The 19199-nt window shown below is 44.0% G+C and overlaps 1 protein-coding gene across 4 annotated transcripts in view; it reads right to left on the reverse strand.

Moving 5' to 3' along the window:
• LOC126533974 (phospholipase A2-like) overlaps positions 1 to 19199 on the reverse strand; it is a 38875-nt gene that overhangs the window by 8557 nt on the left and 11119 nt on the right. For 2 of the 4 annotated variants that reach the window (XM_050181186.3, XM_055072523.2), the window contains exons 5-7: positions 11466 to 11625; positions 8584 to 8733; positions 6811 to 6993 (exon numbers count right to left, since the gene is read on the reverse strand). In XM_050181186.3, coding sequence (XP_050037143.2) covers positions 6831 to 6993; positions 8584 to 8733; positions 11466 to 11625 — 473 coding nt within the window. In that variant the 3' untranslated portion in view covers positions 6811 to 6830. Of the gene's footprint in view, positions 1 to 6810; positions 6994 to 7568; positions 7645 to 8583; positions 8734 to 11465; positions 11626 to 19199 lie in introns of those variants that run through there. The other 2 variants (XM_055072522.2, XM_072289096.1) reach the window with 2 other exon arrangements.

Below are 19199 nucleotides of genomic sequence, written 5' to 3' on the forward strand. Positions count from 1 at the left end.
TGTGCTAGCTAATGGCATCAAGGCTGCCAGATTCGATATCCTCGCTATGAATAAAATAGACGAGAAGGGAGGCCGAGGTTCTCGCTTTTTGTCAGTCATGACAAAATTCAAGCCCCTCGGTTCCTCGCCACCGCCACGAGTCAATAAATTAATCAGTTTTCAAGTGTTTCTGAATAGGTGATATTTAACAAAATAAATCACACCGTAGCTTTCAGAGAAGCTGTCATTTTCAAATTTCTTACAAGGCAGCTCTTGGCTGCAGTAGATACCAGTCAAGTTTAGTCGTACTACGGTGTTCGTGTCGTTGCCGTCATTTTTGTCGTATGATCATTGTATTAACCTCATCATCTTTGTACTGTGCTATAGTGCTATAATAAAGGTAAAAACTAGGTATTGCAATAATCCTTACCCTTACCAGAGTTCACTCGCCGTCTTGATTTCTGGATAAACTTACATTGCATCGATTACTTGTGAATGCCCTATTTGCCTTGGTTCGCACGAAATGCTAGAAAGCCGTTACACCTAGTTAGTTACTTTGGAAAGTAAAAGCTTAAGGATGAAAAATGCTTCTGACACTCGTGCTCGCTTTTGAAGAGAACCTCCTTTATTTCTAGACCACCAGGGTTTCGCGTCAAGCGGCTGTTCAGTCAGCTAGTATTTCGCCCGATATACTTGTGGGTATATATACACATTTTATTTTTTAAGCGATGGTTGTGCTCATATGCCGCTGGTGCGGAAATATCTCCTGGCACAGAGAAGAGAAGCGGCGCGATGTCTACAGGTGCCGCCGAATACGGGCGTCGAAAAGGCTTTATTGTACTCGGTAGCGATGGCACATCCTGCTCCGCCCCTTAAGGAATAGACGTGGCAGGGCAGGCCAGTCTCCAGCACAATGTTCCACAGAGATTGTAGGACAGACCTGGCCACCGCCGCGGGCGAGAACATTCACTCCTACAGAGTGCTGGAACTGAAACGATTGCGGTTGCAAACGCCTTTGAAGTCTTGGCAGTTCTAGAGCCTGCGGTGAAGGCTGGGCAGGGTTCCATCTCGGGGTGTCGAGCACTTGACCGTGGGTAGCTGCGATAGAGATCGGTCGTTTTATGCCTCAAGCGATCGGCGCTTCGCCACGGACACGTAAGCCCGCCATTTATTTCATGCATGGGCGTGTTCAATGAGTGCGAAGGATTTTGCCGACGAGCACTTGTGTACCTGTCGTAAGGCCTTTCGGTGACGGGTGATTGTTTCATAGGACCATGTCCCGCAGTTCATTGCACTGGTCGACAGATGCATTGGGCTATTCGCAATCTGGATCTGTTGACAAAGGAAGGCCAGATTCCCGTCAAGCTGAACCAGAAGAGGGAACGGACAGGAACGTTGCCGTTGTTGCCCGCGTGCCCGATGTTCAACCCAACCAGACTCAATTCCCCACCTCTTCTACAATCCTCTTGCAGATGTGTTTCCCAATCATATAGTAACGGGCTTCTGTAGCATTTTCTGTTGACGTAAAAGCTGGGACCCGAGAGCACACCAAAAGTTTACCGGAATCAAGCAAATAAGTCCACATACAGCTTTCTGTTGCTCAACACGTGCTACGTATAAAAGTGTTTTTCCGAGCATGAGAGAACCCGGCGACTGCACACCAAGTGCCTCGAGCGGCCAGTCACGAGTCAATTCACTTAAACGATATAGTCACGAAAAACCAATACTGAGCAAGTCACCGACTTCGAGATAAGTTCTGTCAAGCTTCCGGGAAAATGCGCGGTTGTTCCACTTAAAGCGCCCGAAACGCTTTTCTAACTCATCAATGAAGGGTCTCACTGGTGAAAGTGTTTCGCATATTAAAATATACGGGGAGTATCGCGCGGGTTCCCGGTTTCGTCTCTTTTTCCGTCTATACGTCAGCACGCTGGAAGCTACACAACGCAAATCGAACAGTGTAAAGCATCGGGCAAAAATTGGGTGTCGCGGCGGTGAGTGCGTTCGTCACGGTACTCCGCGACGGCCGCGGTTGACTGCACGACGTAGCACGCTGCTGCCATCTCGGAGGCCAGGCACAGCTGGCGCAGCGCAAATGTGAAATTAGTTGTCGGTCGTTTTGAGATTGCAGACATATATGTTTCCCGTTTAGTTCGCTCTAAATCGGCATTTAGGTACTACTGAGCATGCTCTAGCGTTCACGCGATCATATTTGGCGGGCCAGCTGCTTTCGATGACTTTGCATGAGAGCATTGCGGAAATGAGAGCAAACCATTTATCGCTTTCTTTTTCTTTCTTTTTTTTTTTTGACATGAGCTTGTGAATTTCCCTGCGGCATACACTGCAGTAATATTTGGCTCGCATCTTCACAGCTGCCTCTGCAACATATCGGCAACCTTTTCTTTCTATGTTCAATAGGTGTTTCGGGGACCCTTCGTATTTTTTTATGAAAACGTAGTTTTTTGCAATGAAGCACAAAAAGAACTGTGGCGCCGGTGTATATTGTTCGCAAAACTGGAAATACGTATTTTGAAACTGGTGCCACCCTGAAAATTTATGCCAAGTGGTTACTCCTGGCAAAATCACCTGCTACAATTCGTAAATACAATACGTGCCGTAAGGTACAATTTTTAGAAAGTGAATGACTAAATTTTCTTAAACAGACGAATATGTACATCTATTTGACGCGCCAGTAATATCGATGCCTTTGAGTACAGAGCTCAGTGACGAGAAATATGCAGTGTGCCATAGGCGATTTTTAAAGATTCTCTGTAATCTAGCAGAAACACACGGTATAACCACTTTATGAGGACCGAGAAAATAGTGCCATTGAGCAAACCTCTATTCATTCTAATAAAAAGATAAATTCGTACATAAAATGGGATCGTACATTGTCATAAGTCTAAAACACATTCACCTCTTAATAGAATAGCGCATTATATTCAACAAACTTTTATTACGTTATAGTTTCTTTCATTTAGCTACTTGGTATGTGCCTATCCTTGGCGAATGTTCCAACACGGGCATCTCCTGCTGTAACACAACAAGTACAGGATCCTTAAATGCAGTACACATTTACCATTTATCCGTATTGTCGAGGGACTGCCTGTCCTGCAGTCCCTCGACAAGCATTATTCGCTGCATTCGTCATCTTGAAATCGCTACTCAGACACTCAGACGTCTCACACTGCGCATCTGTCTGATCTTCTGGCCTAATTTGGAAACGATGTATGGCATAAACATTAAAAATTGCATGACGTTGCATTACATGAGAATGGCAGACTAGTGGCCCATCTGCACAACCGGGGTATGACAGTGAGGCATGAGAATACAGTTGTCGCCTTCGTACCGGGTAAACATAAATATTGCGCCCGGTTCGCAGTTGCATAACACGAAAGTAAACGGAATTGTAGACATTGCCGTTAATCGTATAGTATTCATTGACCCCTTCACGGAACTCTTGCTACGCATATATAACGACATGTATGTTGGTTTAGTGAAGCCTCAGCAATGCCATTCCTCGAATCTTAGCCCTACTTTCGAGAAAATTGTTAAAATTCGTGTATAGCTGCTTATGAGACACGCATGCCTTCCCGTCGCCAGATGTGCGTGCTAGTGACCTGCACAAACATGAGATAGGAGTGCGTAGCGTAGCGAACTTCTACGGAAATCAGATACAGCGCGGCGCACGGCTCTCTAGTCTCAAGAAAGGCGTTTAGTCGCGTCTCTAGACAGCACATATGTTACAGAACGACAGAGTAGAGTGCACGTAAAGCACACGGAGATCGCCCTTCCCAATGTTTAAGCAAACAATAATAATGCCGCAAGAGCCTTAACAGTTACAAGGCAATGATTAGTATCACAACTAGAAAAACAATTCTGCACGTTTTAGCGGTGGCGTTTCTGACTTTAGAATGTTTTCAGTTGCCGTAAATTTCTGAAGCACCTTGTTCTTTCGAAAGCTCTGCTGCCGTATAACAATACTTAAACAAGGTTCAGCGGTGGCGTTGAGGTATAAAAGTCTCTTCTTGCTACGCTGTGATCCAGGGTTCGATTCCCCGTTAGAACCTTACTTTTATTTTTTTTTATTTTTTGGCAGTTAGTCTGATGTGGCAAAAAGATTTTCGCCATTTAGATGTGATTATGGCAAGTGACCTCAAGCAACACGTCCTCACCGCCGCTCAACCGCCAGACCTAATGCACCATAGGGTTGTATGGATAAGTACGTTTATTGCTGTATTTCTACAATACGTTTATTCTGCAGTTTTTACATGTCTGTAGCGCATGTAAGAATAGCAGAACTACCCTACTTGCAAGTGTGACCCTATGGTCTGACGCGTGTGGCTGTCTGGCAGCGATAATGACGTCTTACCTTATGAACTGTATCGCGGCAAGAAATCTTTCGCCAAGTCCGGTAAGCTGCCACGTGCGAAAGCTAAACAGATGAAAAAACTCTTGAATTAGTTTCCAACCCATGTATTCAGCGTAGCAATTAGAGAAAATACTGCAACGCGAACAAGATGACACACTTGATAGTTTCGCTATTCTAATGTTAATCATGGACTAGAAATTGTTCACCCGCCGTCGTTGCTCAGTGGCTATGGTGTTAGGCTGCTGAGCACGAGGTCGCGGGATCGAATCCCGGCCGCGGCGGCCGCATTTCGATGGGGGCGAAATGCGAAAACACCCGTGTACTTAGATTTAGGTGCACGTTAAAGAACCCCAGGTGGTCGAAATTTCCGGAGTCCTCCACTACGGCGTGCCTCATAATCAGAAAGTGGTTTTGGCACGTAAAACCCCATAATTTATTTTTTTTTTTTAGAAATTGTTCAGCATTCTGCCACATGATTTTTTATTGATTTCGACATTTCTAAAAGATCTTTTTTGTGTGCTCTACGCATGTTCTGCGTACAATTTGCGCACGTATTGAAGATAAACAGCCACCGCGTGTGTCGGGCCTTCAGTCGCGTTGGCACTAATTACCATGGAAGTGTGCTGTGTGGCGTCTTTTCTTGTTCCTCTTTGAGCAAAATCCCATGCATACGGAATTCACTACTTTAAGCAGATGAATAAGCATCAAAGTTGTATTGTGCTTATTCTATTGACCGAGTCAAAAAGGCCTTCAATCGCGTGCATGACGACGACGTCTAATACAGCGCTGTAGCTCACGCTATCAATTTCGAAGTTTTGATTAGTGGTTAGCCGAGAGCTACGATTCAAGCACTGTCCCTAAGAAGCGTCGGGAAGGAAGTGCCTTGAGCGGCAAAGCAAACGGTACCACAAGGGTCACTCGCGCCTGCGCACGAAGAAACCGGAGAGCGACGGACAGAGCGGTCAGCTGAGCTAACTGTGCGGAGGTTTGCGATTCTCTGCCTCATTTCCTTAACTATTTTGTTATTTGTCGATAGCACTTTCGAGTACGTGTGACGTCTTCGCAACTGTGGAATGCTGCAACAGGAAAGGATTTACACCTATCACTTAGTAAATCGGAAACGAAACGTAATTGCAGCATTTCTGTGTTTGCGATGATCGCACGTTGTCATAGTATCGCGTCTAGGGCCACAACGGGAGATGTGTTTTTCGTGCTTTGAAAGCGCGCATCAGCGCTGTACAACTCTATGCGGCAGTTGTTACAGCAAGTATGAGCCCGCCAATTAGCGTGAGCCGCGCGGACACAGGCACGCTGCACAAAAAAAAAATCATAAGCGCTGACACGAAGAAAACATCTATTTAGCTGTTCGACACGCTCAGGCCCGATGTATCCAAACGTGAAACGGGGGCAAAAAGTACACTCAACGTCGGACGCACTTCCACAAGAACGTTGCCGAATCTGTATAACATACCTGTGAAAAAGGTTGGAAAGAGACGTCGGACGTACCTTTAGCCATATCCTCTAAAAAAAACACCTGGCATTAACGTCAGCAAAGGGAAATCTTGTTAAGGGTCATGTGCTGCTAAAGTGCAGGCGATGGGGGTCAGGTTATAAATCATTTGCTCATGAGCAAAGTATGTAGGTTTAAGATGGAACATAGCAGAGTGTGGGTGTAGGCCAGGAAGAAAGGAACACAACCGGTTGTGTTGTCCCTTCCTTCAAGTTTCAAAATTTCTTGCGGTAACTTCCCAGAATCACGTTAAAAATGGCTTTTACAGAAAACTACTTACAAAAACGCCCCAAATAATTGTACATGTGCTACACAGGCGCATAAAATATTTCCCAGCTATCCTTACGGACTTCAGCCTGACACAGTTCATATCTGGTGCAGATGGAGGTTGGGGGACATATTATGGCTCATCTGCGCACAAAAATTATTTGCGTCAGTAATTGCAGCGTTTTTAGTAAATTCCGTATTTCACTGCTCAAAACCGTCATGAGATTTAGAGGCAAGTTTTCTCGGTGTCTTGGGAGGACTAACGCCACCGCGAGGTTCCATATGAAGTGGAAGAGCTTGAAGTTCGTCCCCACGCGCAGTATGCTGTATGTGCGAGTGAAAACGTGCGACGGCGAGCCGATGATCGCGCCTCAATCTTGCACACGCAAGGGAGGGAGGCGGAGAGGAAGCCTGCCACCTTCCGTCGCGCGTAAGGCTCCTGGGTGGGCATGGGGTGGGGGATTTCGGGAGGGAGGCACGTTTTACTGCGGGCGGCTCGGGTGGCTGTGCGCGTCCACACGGGCCGCTGTATCTTCAAAGCCATGTATGGCTGGTACAGAGTCTATCGTGCACTGTGTTTTCGCGGCATAGTTCGCGTTGATGCGAGACGCAGCAAGAAGATCAGTTCGCTCGCTGCTACTGTCGCGCTTCTAAACATGGGAAATAAGAGCTTTCCAAGACTGGCAATGTTTCATTCCTCACATCTTATTCTTCACATGTCCATAGTACTCTCGCGTTCTTCCCGATTACTTTCGCCTTGAAGAAAGCCTCAAAAAAGTTAGGTGGGTCGTAAATACGCCATTTCTTGAGCTTCATTATGTCTATCTTGAATTGCTTACATGGTCCCCTCAGCTTTGGCCCTCGCAACCTGCAAAAGGAGTTGTAACATTCAGTTTTCTGCTTCTTGTTATTCATTATTTTACTTCGAACAGCTACTTCAAAAGTAGCCTGCGACATACATTGCTTTACCACGTATCAGGTGCATTTCTTACAGAGGCAGAAATTCCCTGAGTAAAGCTGGGAGTGTTTTTGTGGTTATTAAAAAAGGTTCAGTAATTCCCTTTTTGCTTTATGTCACTAAATGAACCAGTGGCAAACCATGTCTGCTGGTTCAGGTAATGTCCCTGAGCAGACCTCATTGTGCTACAAGATCACTGTGATTTTCGAAAAAAAAATTCTACGTAGATAAGCAGCAGCTGGTGCCATGCATTATTTACGAGTTATTCTTGCACACTGTGAATTTTCTACTGCTACAATACTGAACAAACCTGCACAGACAACAGTTCGCCTGCTGCAACATAATATCCACAATATATTTATCTATGGCCTTAATAAACCAGCGAAATAAACGCTATTTTGCTCCTATTTCTTCGCTGGTGCGCAGCAAAACGTCGCCCCAGCATCAGAAATTCATAAAAAGAAGGGTTATAACGAGATGCTCACCACAAAATTCCGTGATACCAGTTATCCAACAATCCAACAAGCTGCTAGAACGATAGAAAGCTCGTTGCACATACAGCTGCAAATCAACCCCATGCAGAACCTTTAGTGTTTAGGAATCCAGTAGCAGGCTTTTATAAAAGGTTCATTATTTTGTCATAACATAACTACTCAGCGTGCAATGTTTTCAAATATCACTTCGTCTCCTCCCTGACACAAAGCTACGTCTGTTCCGTGATGTGCTTGTACCGCAGCATCGCGTACGTTTGAGTTAACAGAACGGTCTCGTGGTAAGTCGGTGGGATGATGTGCGCGACATAATCATTGTTGGTTAATTGTTGAATGCATAGTAGAATACGATAACAAGGCCAATGCTTCATGCGATCAGACGGCGGCTGCAACTTTGCTACATGGAAAAAATATTTCATTAACGCCGTCTTGTTCTCTCTGAGCACAGTTTTCGGGCCATGAAGAAACGGTAACCAGTCTACTCTTACCTAAAATTCCGAGTTATAAGTTACCGCTGGTCTTGTTTATCACTGGCAATGACACAACTTGGCTGAAAAATCGTACACGAAGCTATCATCATGAAAATGGTGTCAGCGACAAGATAAAGCTAGCTGTGACTGTAAACCTGCAAAACTTAACTTTAGCATCGGTGTCGTTAAGCTGGTCTATGGGAGAATTAGCCTCAGTCTCACAGGTAATAATCTCGACACTTGATTTGGGAGGAGGTAGAAGCTACCGGGCTGAAGGCTGAAGTTGAAAAGTTCCTCAAGTGAGTGAAAGATGAAAGAATAAAGGCGACGGGTCGTATTCCTTTTCTTGCGCCCACCACATCCTATCTTGAAAACGAATAACCTGCTCGTTACCCAAATAACTGGTACTCCAAATACCTGTAAATATTACGCCTTGTGAATCTCGTATTCAGCTAACAGCTCTATCCACGCAAAATTCCCCTATAGCTGCAATAGTTAAGAAAGAGTGGCCACAATACCTTGAGTCGTGGTAATCTCACCTTTCTTTGTCGACGCATTTTGTTGGATGACCAAACTTGTAGCATTTTGTCCTAAGTATGTCAAAATAGGTGACACCAACAGAAAGAGCAGTGACACTTGTGGCTTTCGCGAGACAGTTGAAAAATAGTTTATCTGCCGTACAACTCGTCCTGTAAAAGCAAGGTTAACGATGCGTAAATTAAGTGCTAAAGCTCTCGCAAAAATAGAATATTGTGTGAGACCCATATATTCAGAGCATTATCACAGTTTTGAAATATAAACGTTGTTAATAAAACACTTGCGATGTATGAGCACATAAAATTTGGACTGCAAAGACTGAAATTTCCATTCGATTGATATTTATTTCCAAAATTTCACATCTACTTGTGTATATTTGTGCACGGGCCCAGGGTTCAATGCATTTCAATTACATTGCGAATTACATAGGACATGTCGATGTGGACGACATTTCTTGAATGGATTGTCAGCTTTTACTGAAAGTGGGCAATAGTTTATTGCTACAAAAGACATCATCGCTGCAAATAATTTTCGGTTGTCAACAAAATATTTGAAATAGATAAGTTCCTTATAATGCCGGAACATATGAAACATATAATAAACTAGTTGTACATACGTAAAAATAATGTACGTAAATGGTATGTATGTTCAGGGAGCAAGAAAAGTACCACAGCAATATATAAAACAGTTAAGTTACTTCTACCATAAATCACATTTAGGTTTTTCTAACGCCTGCATGTTTGCTGCGCAGCTTTTTCAGTCATGTTATGGCTTGTTCTCTTCACAGCTGGTACTGCCATACTTGAAACGATGGCGCATTCTTGTTTTAACTCTTGGCGCTGTCGTTCTTGGAGATAATGCTGCATAAACGACAAAGCGTAAATGGAGAGATGCGGCTTCGTTAGAACACCAGGGTGTGAATTAAAATGCTCTTTTTTTCACAACACAGACTACTATCATGTTTTCAACACTACAGTATACTATAATTTTGGACAACCTTTATAGTATTTCGTATTAAGATCTTGCAAGAAAAATTATGAATAGTTTTTTTTTTTATTCACTACTAACAGTTCGCTTTTGCAACGTTATACCAAGCCTTACTGGGTTAGCACAGGATTGTGTGTCTAATGATATCAGCCCAAGCTGAATGATGTGGCGTATTTCGCGGACAAGCAAACGTGCCAATTATATAGCAAGAGTTGTGGCAAGCGGCGTCTTATTAAGCAGTCCAAGGGATCGACAAAAGAACACACATTTTTTTCTGGTAAACGACCACATCAGTGTCATTTGACGTTTCGGAACGCATAGAGTAGACATATGACGTCGTTAGTTCAGAAAGCTGTTTCTAAGCGATGAACACTATGAAATATCTTCAGTTGAAGCTGTCTTCTTGTCTCAACTTGTTTCGTTAGACTAAAATATCCCGTACTCACTTCCTATCTTATTGCAATAAATCCATTCTGCGTGATATGTCTCCTTGCACTACATGCAATTTATTGTTATCCTGGCTGGGAGAAATAAGCCATTGTTTGCGTATAAGTGTCATGTCCATGGCCGGTGAAGGCATCAAAGCACACAATGTTTTGGCATAGAGCTCTTTAGAATTTCGCTTCAATTTCAAGCAAATACGTAATTTTTATGCCAAGTAACAAGCAAATTTCAGCGTTTTAAGCTATTCCGGACACATTCGTTCCACTATTCAATAAGTCATCAGCGTGTAGCCGCTGTCCCAAGTAATGTAAAATCCCATGTACTAATGTTCAGTTCTCGCCGGTATTAGTAGACAAGGCGTGAACATTTCGTTAAAATCTACTGTTTTCCTCCGCAATGCATATGCCACTGAAATTAAACTTCATTTTCGTTACTTGAACCCGATACGTTGATCGATCCTCTAAGAAAATATTAAGGCACTGACACCTGAAACATTTTTCTGAAAGAAGGCATGGTGATTACTTGAGTAACGTGCAGCCGAATGGATCATTAGATCTCTACCTGACCGACAGAGATAGGCTGTGAAATCGGGGTCACCGCTATTGAAAACCCTAAAATATTAGTCAAAATTGCTTAGACAATACACCATTCTAAAATGCAAAGATTCTGGTACCTTGACCAGGCAACTCCGGTATGCACAAGGCCATCAAAATGCTAATTCATTTCTTGAAAGCAACTGGACTATAGAAACACTTGTGATTAAACTTCCGCATGTTAACAATGTGCGGTATTGGTCGAGTTGCCAGGTACTTGAAATATAAACAAGTACAAAATTAGCTGTAAAGAGGAAGGATACGGGGCATCGGCTCAGAAAAATGACTGGTGTAACCGCCTTATCACAATAGACATTACGCCATGTTGAAAAACATGTTATCAGTGAAGGTGAACCGGATGCAATCGTTGAAGCATATGAAGCATTCCAACGAACCTTTTCAGAGCAAAATTTAGATTTCACATAAGTACGTCAGCTTTGTTAAGACCTGTATATTTAGGAAAAATTGAAGAGGTTGGTTATGGTTCTAATGTAAATCAGCTGTAATTTAGCGCCAGTCCTATATCCTGACTCGTCCATGATTCTTCGCTCGTTTATACGTTTCAAACATTTGAGGGAACATACATCTATGGGTATGTGCACATTGACTTTCTTTGCTTTTTATTTTTCTTAGCGCTCTTTGCCTCTCCCACGTGCATAATAGCCTAAAGGGCGCTGCCATATTTTCCCTCCTTACATTTTTTTCAGTACATTTTTCTCCTCTCTCATACGGGCCATAACTAGTGTGGTCAACATACTCGATGAAAGAAGACGCTCACTACTTGGCAAATGCAAACTCGTCTGCTTCATTGCAAGAACCGTCACATTCCAGGGCACAAATGCATGACAAAGTGGGCTCACATTGTATAAAGATACTGGTTCTGCAATCCGTGGCTTGACATGTGGGGTGGTATGCTCTCCGTAGCAAAGTCGTGGTCACGGCAGCATACGTCTGCGTCTGGGGCCTCTCCCAGATCCGTGTAGTTTCTGGCCACGTTACCAGCGCCACACCACTTGGTTCCTGCGCTGGGGCATTTTCACATACCTTAAAGCGCAATACCAATTTCGCGTAACCAATACATCCAGCTAGAGGAAGTTTCACTTTGGGACACGCTCTTATTTTAACACCTGCGAAACGTAAAAATGCTCTGAAGAGAACCGCTGAACTAGAGCAAAAATTCTTTGATTTTATTAAAAGCATATTTGTACCTACTCTTGGCAAAATGTGAATTTAGCGGTTCTAATGGTTTACGAAAATTGCCCCAGATCGGGAACGTTAAGCGAAACTGAAGCGCAAATTTTTAAAACCCAAAGGTCAGGATGAAACAAAGATATACTGGTTCTGTGTTTCATAAAATTCGTGTGGTTTTATGATTACTCGCATGTCATCTTTTACAGCATTGCAACTACACAAATCAGATTACAGCTTACGTCTTAGTGTCTAGTGTCTAGAAGAGTTTTACAAACGTTCTACTCGCAAATCAGTCGTGTATTACAAAGCTGTGTAAAATCGATCAATTTCTTTTTCATCAGATCTGACATCTGGTGCAGTTTGAAGTATTGTGATATTATTTTTCATTGCTGAGAAAATAGTTTAAGCTGAATTCCCGTCTCGCTTTCTTGTATATATTTTTTAAAGAATACCCCTAAAGAAAAAGATGGACTTAACTTAAAATCAGTTTACTGCATTTATGATTCAATCTTTTTGCCTTGTTTAAATGTCACAAGGCTCATCAAATTCGGTGCGGTGCACGACCAAAAAAAAAGCCCCTTCTGTTTAGCGAGGAGCCCCATGAGTAAAGCTTCCTCTTAAGGTCAGTGGCTTTCGTCGTCACGCATATCACGCCGGGCCAACATGTGCCCATAGTAAGGGCCTATCTTCTGCGAAATGTTTCTTTCGTACGAATGATCCTGGTAAATAAAAATATTTCACAGTATCTTTACGCGGAACTACGACATCATCACAAACGCACACTGAGCAGCTTAATGTGAGGCAGAGGGCAACCTACAGGTGATTAGATTCTAAAGAAGGTAGTGTGCTTTTAACCTGATTCAGGTCAGTTTTCAGGCGAGGCTGTATTTGGTTATTTTCCTCATTTCGCGGAAGCTGTCTTGCCGAGGAGGAACAAATTGGGTCATTCGGTGTGTGCCCAAATATCGGGTGGCTGATGTATTTGAGCACAAGGTTCGAACTACCCTAGATATCAACAGTCCTTTTTCTTCTACCTAAGCGCCTAAATTCCTTTTTAACAACCCGTTTGTCACCTATCTATAGCATGTCTAAGGTTCAATCTTCCAGTTTAACGCCGGAAATGAAGCCATACGTCGTCCAAATTGCCTTACATGCAAATGACAGCTTCTTGGAGATCCCCACCTTCTTGAATGTCACCAAATGGTTTCTTTTTGTAGTGGGGCCAGTTATCACCTAGAGCAAGCGCAATAACTCCTGCAAGCAATCAGACAGCATTCAGGTGCTTGCGTTCTTGCAGCAAGTGGAGGCCGTGAAGAGTGACAACGTTGAAAAGGCAATTATGACCATTCCAGACCAGTTTGCAGTGGTAGAATCAACAACCATGCATGCGGTGCCATTACGCGCCGTTCCAAAGCAATGGATTTGGGTGTACGCACAGAGCTTGCGTGACTCAGTAGCGGCTTCGCGTCAGCATCTGCGGCCGCGTGATCCTCAAGATTCCGTCCCCCTGTTTTCAGCATAAACCTGCAACGCTGATACGTGTGGACAGTGCTACGGAGAAGCAGACTAACTGGACACATACAACGTTAAAAAGTAACTAAAAGCTGCTATTGTGGAAGCTGTGTCCAACACTGACACGCACTTTACAATCTAAGTATGCTACCGCCATCAAATTCGAAATAAGTTAATATTTCAAGGCCGAGGGGGTTTTATACAACGGTGTTAAAGAGCAGTCGTAATAAAAACAATGTAAAAATTTAAAACGATCATTTTCATTCTTGACCTAAATATCCTCGATGATCTTGGAGTCATAATTATGTTCTCATACATCTTGCGCCTCCAGTATGAAGAACTTGGTGCACTGGTTATGTATGGGCAAATGGGTACGAGCCACTGGCTCTTATACTTCGGCAATGCCCCGAACGAGCACAATTGGCGTTGCTTGATTTGGGAATTGTAAGTAACACGACGGCCACTTTATAAAATACTTCATGTCGAAATCTTTTTTTTTAGACTCCCCAATAAGGTGAATGTTGGCTAATCTGAGCAAAACTTGAAGTGCCGTATTCCTTTCACCAGATGCTGTAGTGTCTACGTTAATATTTCACAGCGCATCAAAAAAGCTGTTGATCAAATGGATCGCTTCTTATGGCTCTGCAAGATAATAGTTAGGCTCTGCAATAAAATATGCTTTAGGTATTGCTATTTTGTTTTGTAATTTGCCTATTGCCGTATGCTTTTTGGCCTCACTTATCCCCGAAAAAAACTTCATTTCTGAACGATTTTCATTTCCTAAGGTAACGCCGAGTTCGATTGCTGTCTTTTTTTTTCTCCCATGCGACGTTTAATTCTTTTGCTTGTCATCTGGAATTTAAATTTCTGCTGTGTCTTAGGACCCTCAAACAGAAATCGCTAGTGTTACAAACTGGTCGAGTCAGTCTTACCCACCTTCTCACACGTGTTTCTGAAGCGCCCCTGATTTCGATCATTATATTTATTCTTGTTTTGTTACGGGTACTCCGCTGGAAATAAATCCTATATTTTTTTTTATATTCAAGTGCTTTTACCAAAATGTCGTTCAATGAAATCACACTTGCTTGTACAATTCAAGCTTTATACCACTGTAAATGACGAATTGAACCTTGACGCTGCAATTGCAAGCAATTCTGCTTAGCGCCTGTTTATTAATTGTGCTTATCGTTGGTAGATCACCGATGTCAAGAGAAAAAAGCTACTGACGAGCGCATGAACGCCTGTTGCAAACTTTCCATTCAGGCCGATCGGCACGAGGAATGTGATGTTTCAGTACCGGTGGCTGCAGCGATGGAACTGGCTCGTCTATTCAAAAAAGGAGAACGGCGCATTTTGCAAGTTTTGCGCCCTTTTCGCTCCGCCTGGTGCCGGCGCGTGAGGTTTGCCCGCTGGCAAACTTGTGTTGTCAAAGTTCGACAACTGACAGAATGCAGTTGATGATTTTAATGACCACGAGAAAACGTCGTTTCGCAGGAACAGCGCCCTTGCTGCATAGTATTGTCTGAAAATTTTAGAAGGCAGAAAAAACCCCATTGATCAGGATCTTGAGCGCGGGCTAAGAGAGCAAGTAGCCAGAAATAGAAAAAGGCTTGATTCCTGTTATTACAACAGCAGTCTGGTGGGGAAAGCAGGGAGTCGCTCTTTGAGGTCATAGAGATGCAGGCGAATGGATTTCTCCACTGAGCCTGCTGAGAAAGAAAAATTTTAAGGCGCTTCTTAGGTTGCGGGCCTGCAACGGCGATGAGTCTCCAAAATGTCATCTAGAATGTGGCACTAACGCAACTTACACAAAACGAGATAATTTCAGCACGTAATAGCGTTATCTTGAGAAAGCTTGTTTCTAAAGTGAATGCTGTGAAATGCTTTGCAGTATTGGCTGATGAGACATCCGATATCGCCGGCATTGAGTAGCTTTCGCTCTGTGCACGCAATGTGGACATGGAAAAAATCGAAATCCGAGAAGAGTTTCTGCAGTTTGCTCCTGTGACTGACCTAACGTGGAGGAGCCTGGCAAAAATGGTTCTCAACAGCTTTAATGATATAGTTATAGCAACAGAGTACCCCATAGCTCAAGGGTATGACGATGCAGCTTCAATGAGCGGTGCTTACAACGGTGTTCAAGCACACGTCCGGCAGCAGTGCCTTAATGACATCTATGTTTACTGTGGCTCTCATAGCCCGAATTAGGTTGTCAAGTACATGCTCAGATCAGAAACTGCATGGGAGCAATGGCGAAGGTTTATGAGTTTTTTCATGCGAGTCCAAAGCGCCAAGCTCGCCTAGGTGTGCAAATTGAGAAGTTGATGCGCACAGCTCACGTGTCCCGCTTGAAGTCGCTTTGTGCAATCCCATGGGTTCAGAAGCAGGATGGTCTCAACGTGTTTGTAAATACTCTCCACCCTGTTTTGTCTGCTCTGCTATACATTACCGACAACTGGGATGATTGGGAGTCTTCGTCAAATGTTCAAATCCTACTGAGAGCTTTGCAGAGGAAAAAGCGAATTTCTTGTCTCTATGTTTGCGGTGGAAAGGATTCTAACTTCTTGCAAACTTTTTGCAAATATTTGCAAACTGCAAACATGGAGCTTTCATCCTCTCTCATGTTAGCTGAGAACCTTTTGCCAACTGCACATAACCTGCGATCCCGAGCTCACGAGGTATTTCGTGAACTGTTTGAGCATATTTTGTCAGTTTGTGAGAAGCCTGCCTTGGTCATCGAAATGCCGAGGGTCGTTGATCGACAAACGATGCGCCCAAATGTGACTTCGTCAACTCCGGAGGAATACCTCCGTCGTTCTGTATTCCATTCCATTCCTCAAAGCTTTCACAGAAGAAATCGATGAGAGATTCGTGGAGCACAAGAACATTCTTGCCGGAGTCAAAGTTATGCCGCCTTCTTCCCCAAGGCTATTGCCGAGCAAGGATGACGGGAACGCATTGCGAATTCTCTGTAAGTGCCACCATTCCGATGTCGGGAACTCCGCGTCGTCTTCTGAGGGATAGCTACATCTCAGGTACAAGAAGCTTCAACGGCTTAAAAAATGCCCAATCGAGCCGATGGAAGCCGTTGAATCCTGCCCAGCTGCCATTTTTCTTGTGATCCAGAAGCTTCTTCAAATAATGGCCACTCTCCCAGTGAAATATACAAGTGAGATGTCCTTCTCAACTCTCAGGCATCTGAAAACGTACCTTCGCAACACAACTGGGGAACTGACGCTAAATGGTGTAGCTTTGCTAAATATTCACCGAGAAGTTTGTCTATCACCGAAGAAAATTTCGGATGAATTGGCGACGAAGATACGGCAGCTGGACTTCAATCTGCAGAATGTAGACCGTCTTCTTCTCAATAGCGTCATTACTTGGAACGCCAGTTTGAGAGTCCTCCAAAATGAGTGGTTTTAGACGAGATACATGAATATGCCTGTAGGTCGTCGTTCCCGATTTTTCGGTATTTGTTTTCGCTTTTTCGCTTGTTTTTAATAGTACAAACAGTCGATCACGTAATGACATCTTTCCAAGTCGGCGACGTACTGATTAAGGCGTGCTAGTAACAAGAGTTTTATTAATTGAAGGAACATACGAATAAGCAGGGTAGGAAGGAAACGTTCACCGCGGCCCCTGTATAGGGCAGGCCGCTGACCCTATATGAAAACAAATGGAAAACGGCCCATTCAAATCGTGGAAGCGCCGAAAGGGGTTAGTACCGGAAAAAATAAAAAAAGACATTGCTTGGTCTGAACGTTGCAGCTCCATCCGTCGCCAGATTTGCCAGAACTCTTCGCGACTTTTTTCCAGTCGTTGGAGATTCGTCAACGCGGCCGGCGGACTAACATGTACCATAACTTCTGTATTTCAGAATTACTGGTAAACAGAACCATGTACATTGCAAGCTCTAACTGATGACCTATCCTAATGCCTAGGTGTGTAACTGTCAGCGTCCCCTTACGTGGATTTTTTGTATTGAACATTCATCGATATTATGTGTAAATCATGCTAGTTTGATTTGATTTGCTTCGTTCTTGTACTTTATCTCGTCAGATATAAAGCTATTTTGTTTTCAACCCGTCTCTGCTTCCTTCACTGCGTCTGCTTGCGTACGGATCGACCAAACCTGCTTTTATATGACGTCGACGCCTTCGCGCTGGCGGCGCGCGAGTGACAGCTTGTGAAATACACATTATTATTTGGGTGCTCTATCCACGCTATTACTGACATTCCTGAGTTCTCCCACTCCATCAGTCGCAAGTGACCTCTTGAGACACTGCCACCACTCGCTGCTGCCACGACCGTTTAGGTGAGACCTCCAACGGATTACCCCGTGCACTGCTCTGCAGGCCGGCTTCTTGGCCCAATCAAGCTCTTTCAAGCCTTTGAGTAGAACGCTGAAGAAATAAACATCATCACCATCCTTGGTGTCATTATTTCTATAATTATTAGGTATTTTATTTGCTTTTGGATTCCTCTGGCTAAAGCAAGGAAATTGTACATTATGCAAAGTGCTTGCTCCACCTCCCCCACAGAAATTCACCCCCCCCCCCCCGGCAAAGATCCCGGGTGCGTTACTGATTGCAATCGAGGTACTTTTTGTTCTAACTAGTTTTGATACTGTAGGCCACAGTGAGGAGCCACAGGAGGAGGAGGGAAACTTTACTTTCGTCAGATCCTAGAATTATGTGAATTGATTGGTTATTTCTTCTACCATGCGGCGTGCCACGGCCGTTAGCCCTTGACTTTCGGCAATCTCCACAGCCCAGTTCACGGTCCGCAGCTGGACTGCGCGATCCGAATTGGACACCGCTACCACCCAGTCCGGAGTGTTATTAGGTTGGAGCTCCGCCCTAGGCTTTAGCCCGGGGTAGTTACTCAATATATGCGTCAGGTCCGCCTTATGTGCATCGCCGTTTTTGAATTTAAGTTAAAAGCAGCCCGGATACATTACTCAGTACTTGTAAGGGTTGTCAAACGAGCCAGTCTGCAACTATCTCTAGGTAACCTGTTGCAGTGTATCCAGCGATTTATGTAGAACGAGGTATTTTAGCTATAGAACGGAAGACACTTTAGATCTAAGCATGATAAAAACAGCCAGGCTTCCTTTTTGCAGAATGACGCAGGCTCTTCTTCACCTTCAACTTCCCGACAAATGAAAATATTTCTCCTACTCGCGATCACCCTCTCATTTCTTTTAAAGGGGCACTAAAAGCAAATACGAAGTCGACGTGGACTCTTTAAACACCATTCTAGAAACATCGCAGTGCGTGTTTCGCGCCAGGAAAGGGCTCAGTTTATGACAGAATTGCATCTTAAGGGTCCGAATGCTTTTTGCAAAATTCAAATCTCCCGCCACCTGAACGGGGGAGTGGTGACGTTGCATGCGCCATCGCCGCCCTTTGCTGCCGTCCGTGAGTAAAACGGCGCCCGACAGGCGGCAGTACCGAGCCAAGACAGAGCGGTGGATTCGCCACTGCAGCTGCTTTTTGGTCAAGTGGCGTAGACCGTTCAGGCATCCCGCAACATCACATGGAAGTTGAATTTTCTGATAATTACAGTTGTAGTTTTGCGAGCCAGCAAAACCACGCAGCACCACGCGATAACGAAGCTAGTGAAACGCGAAAGCGTGGGCGTGGCAGAGCCCAGCGAAAATGAAACCTTTCGACCGCCTGCGTCATTGCCACGGGTAATTACAATTAGTTCCTTTTTATGAAAATATGCAATAGAACTGGAAAAGTCGCATTTTATTTCGTCTTATAAAACAATACAAGCATGTTCTGTAGAACGAATGGTTCAGTACTAGTGACAAAATTTAACTGACGAGTGTTTTTGTCATCGTGCAAGTACTTCAATGTCCCCGGGGAGTCTCTAACATTGCCGCG

This window comes from Dermacentor andersoni, chromosome 7, assembly GCF_023375885.2.
Source record: "Dermacentor andersoni chromosome 7, qqDerAnde1_hic_scaffold, whole genome shotgun sequence".
Classification (NCBI taxonomy): domain Eukaryota; kingdom Metazoa; phylum Arthropoda; class Arachnida; order Ixodida; family Ixodidae; genus Dermacentor; species Dermacentor andersoni.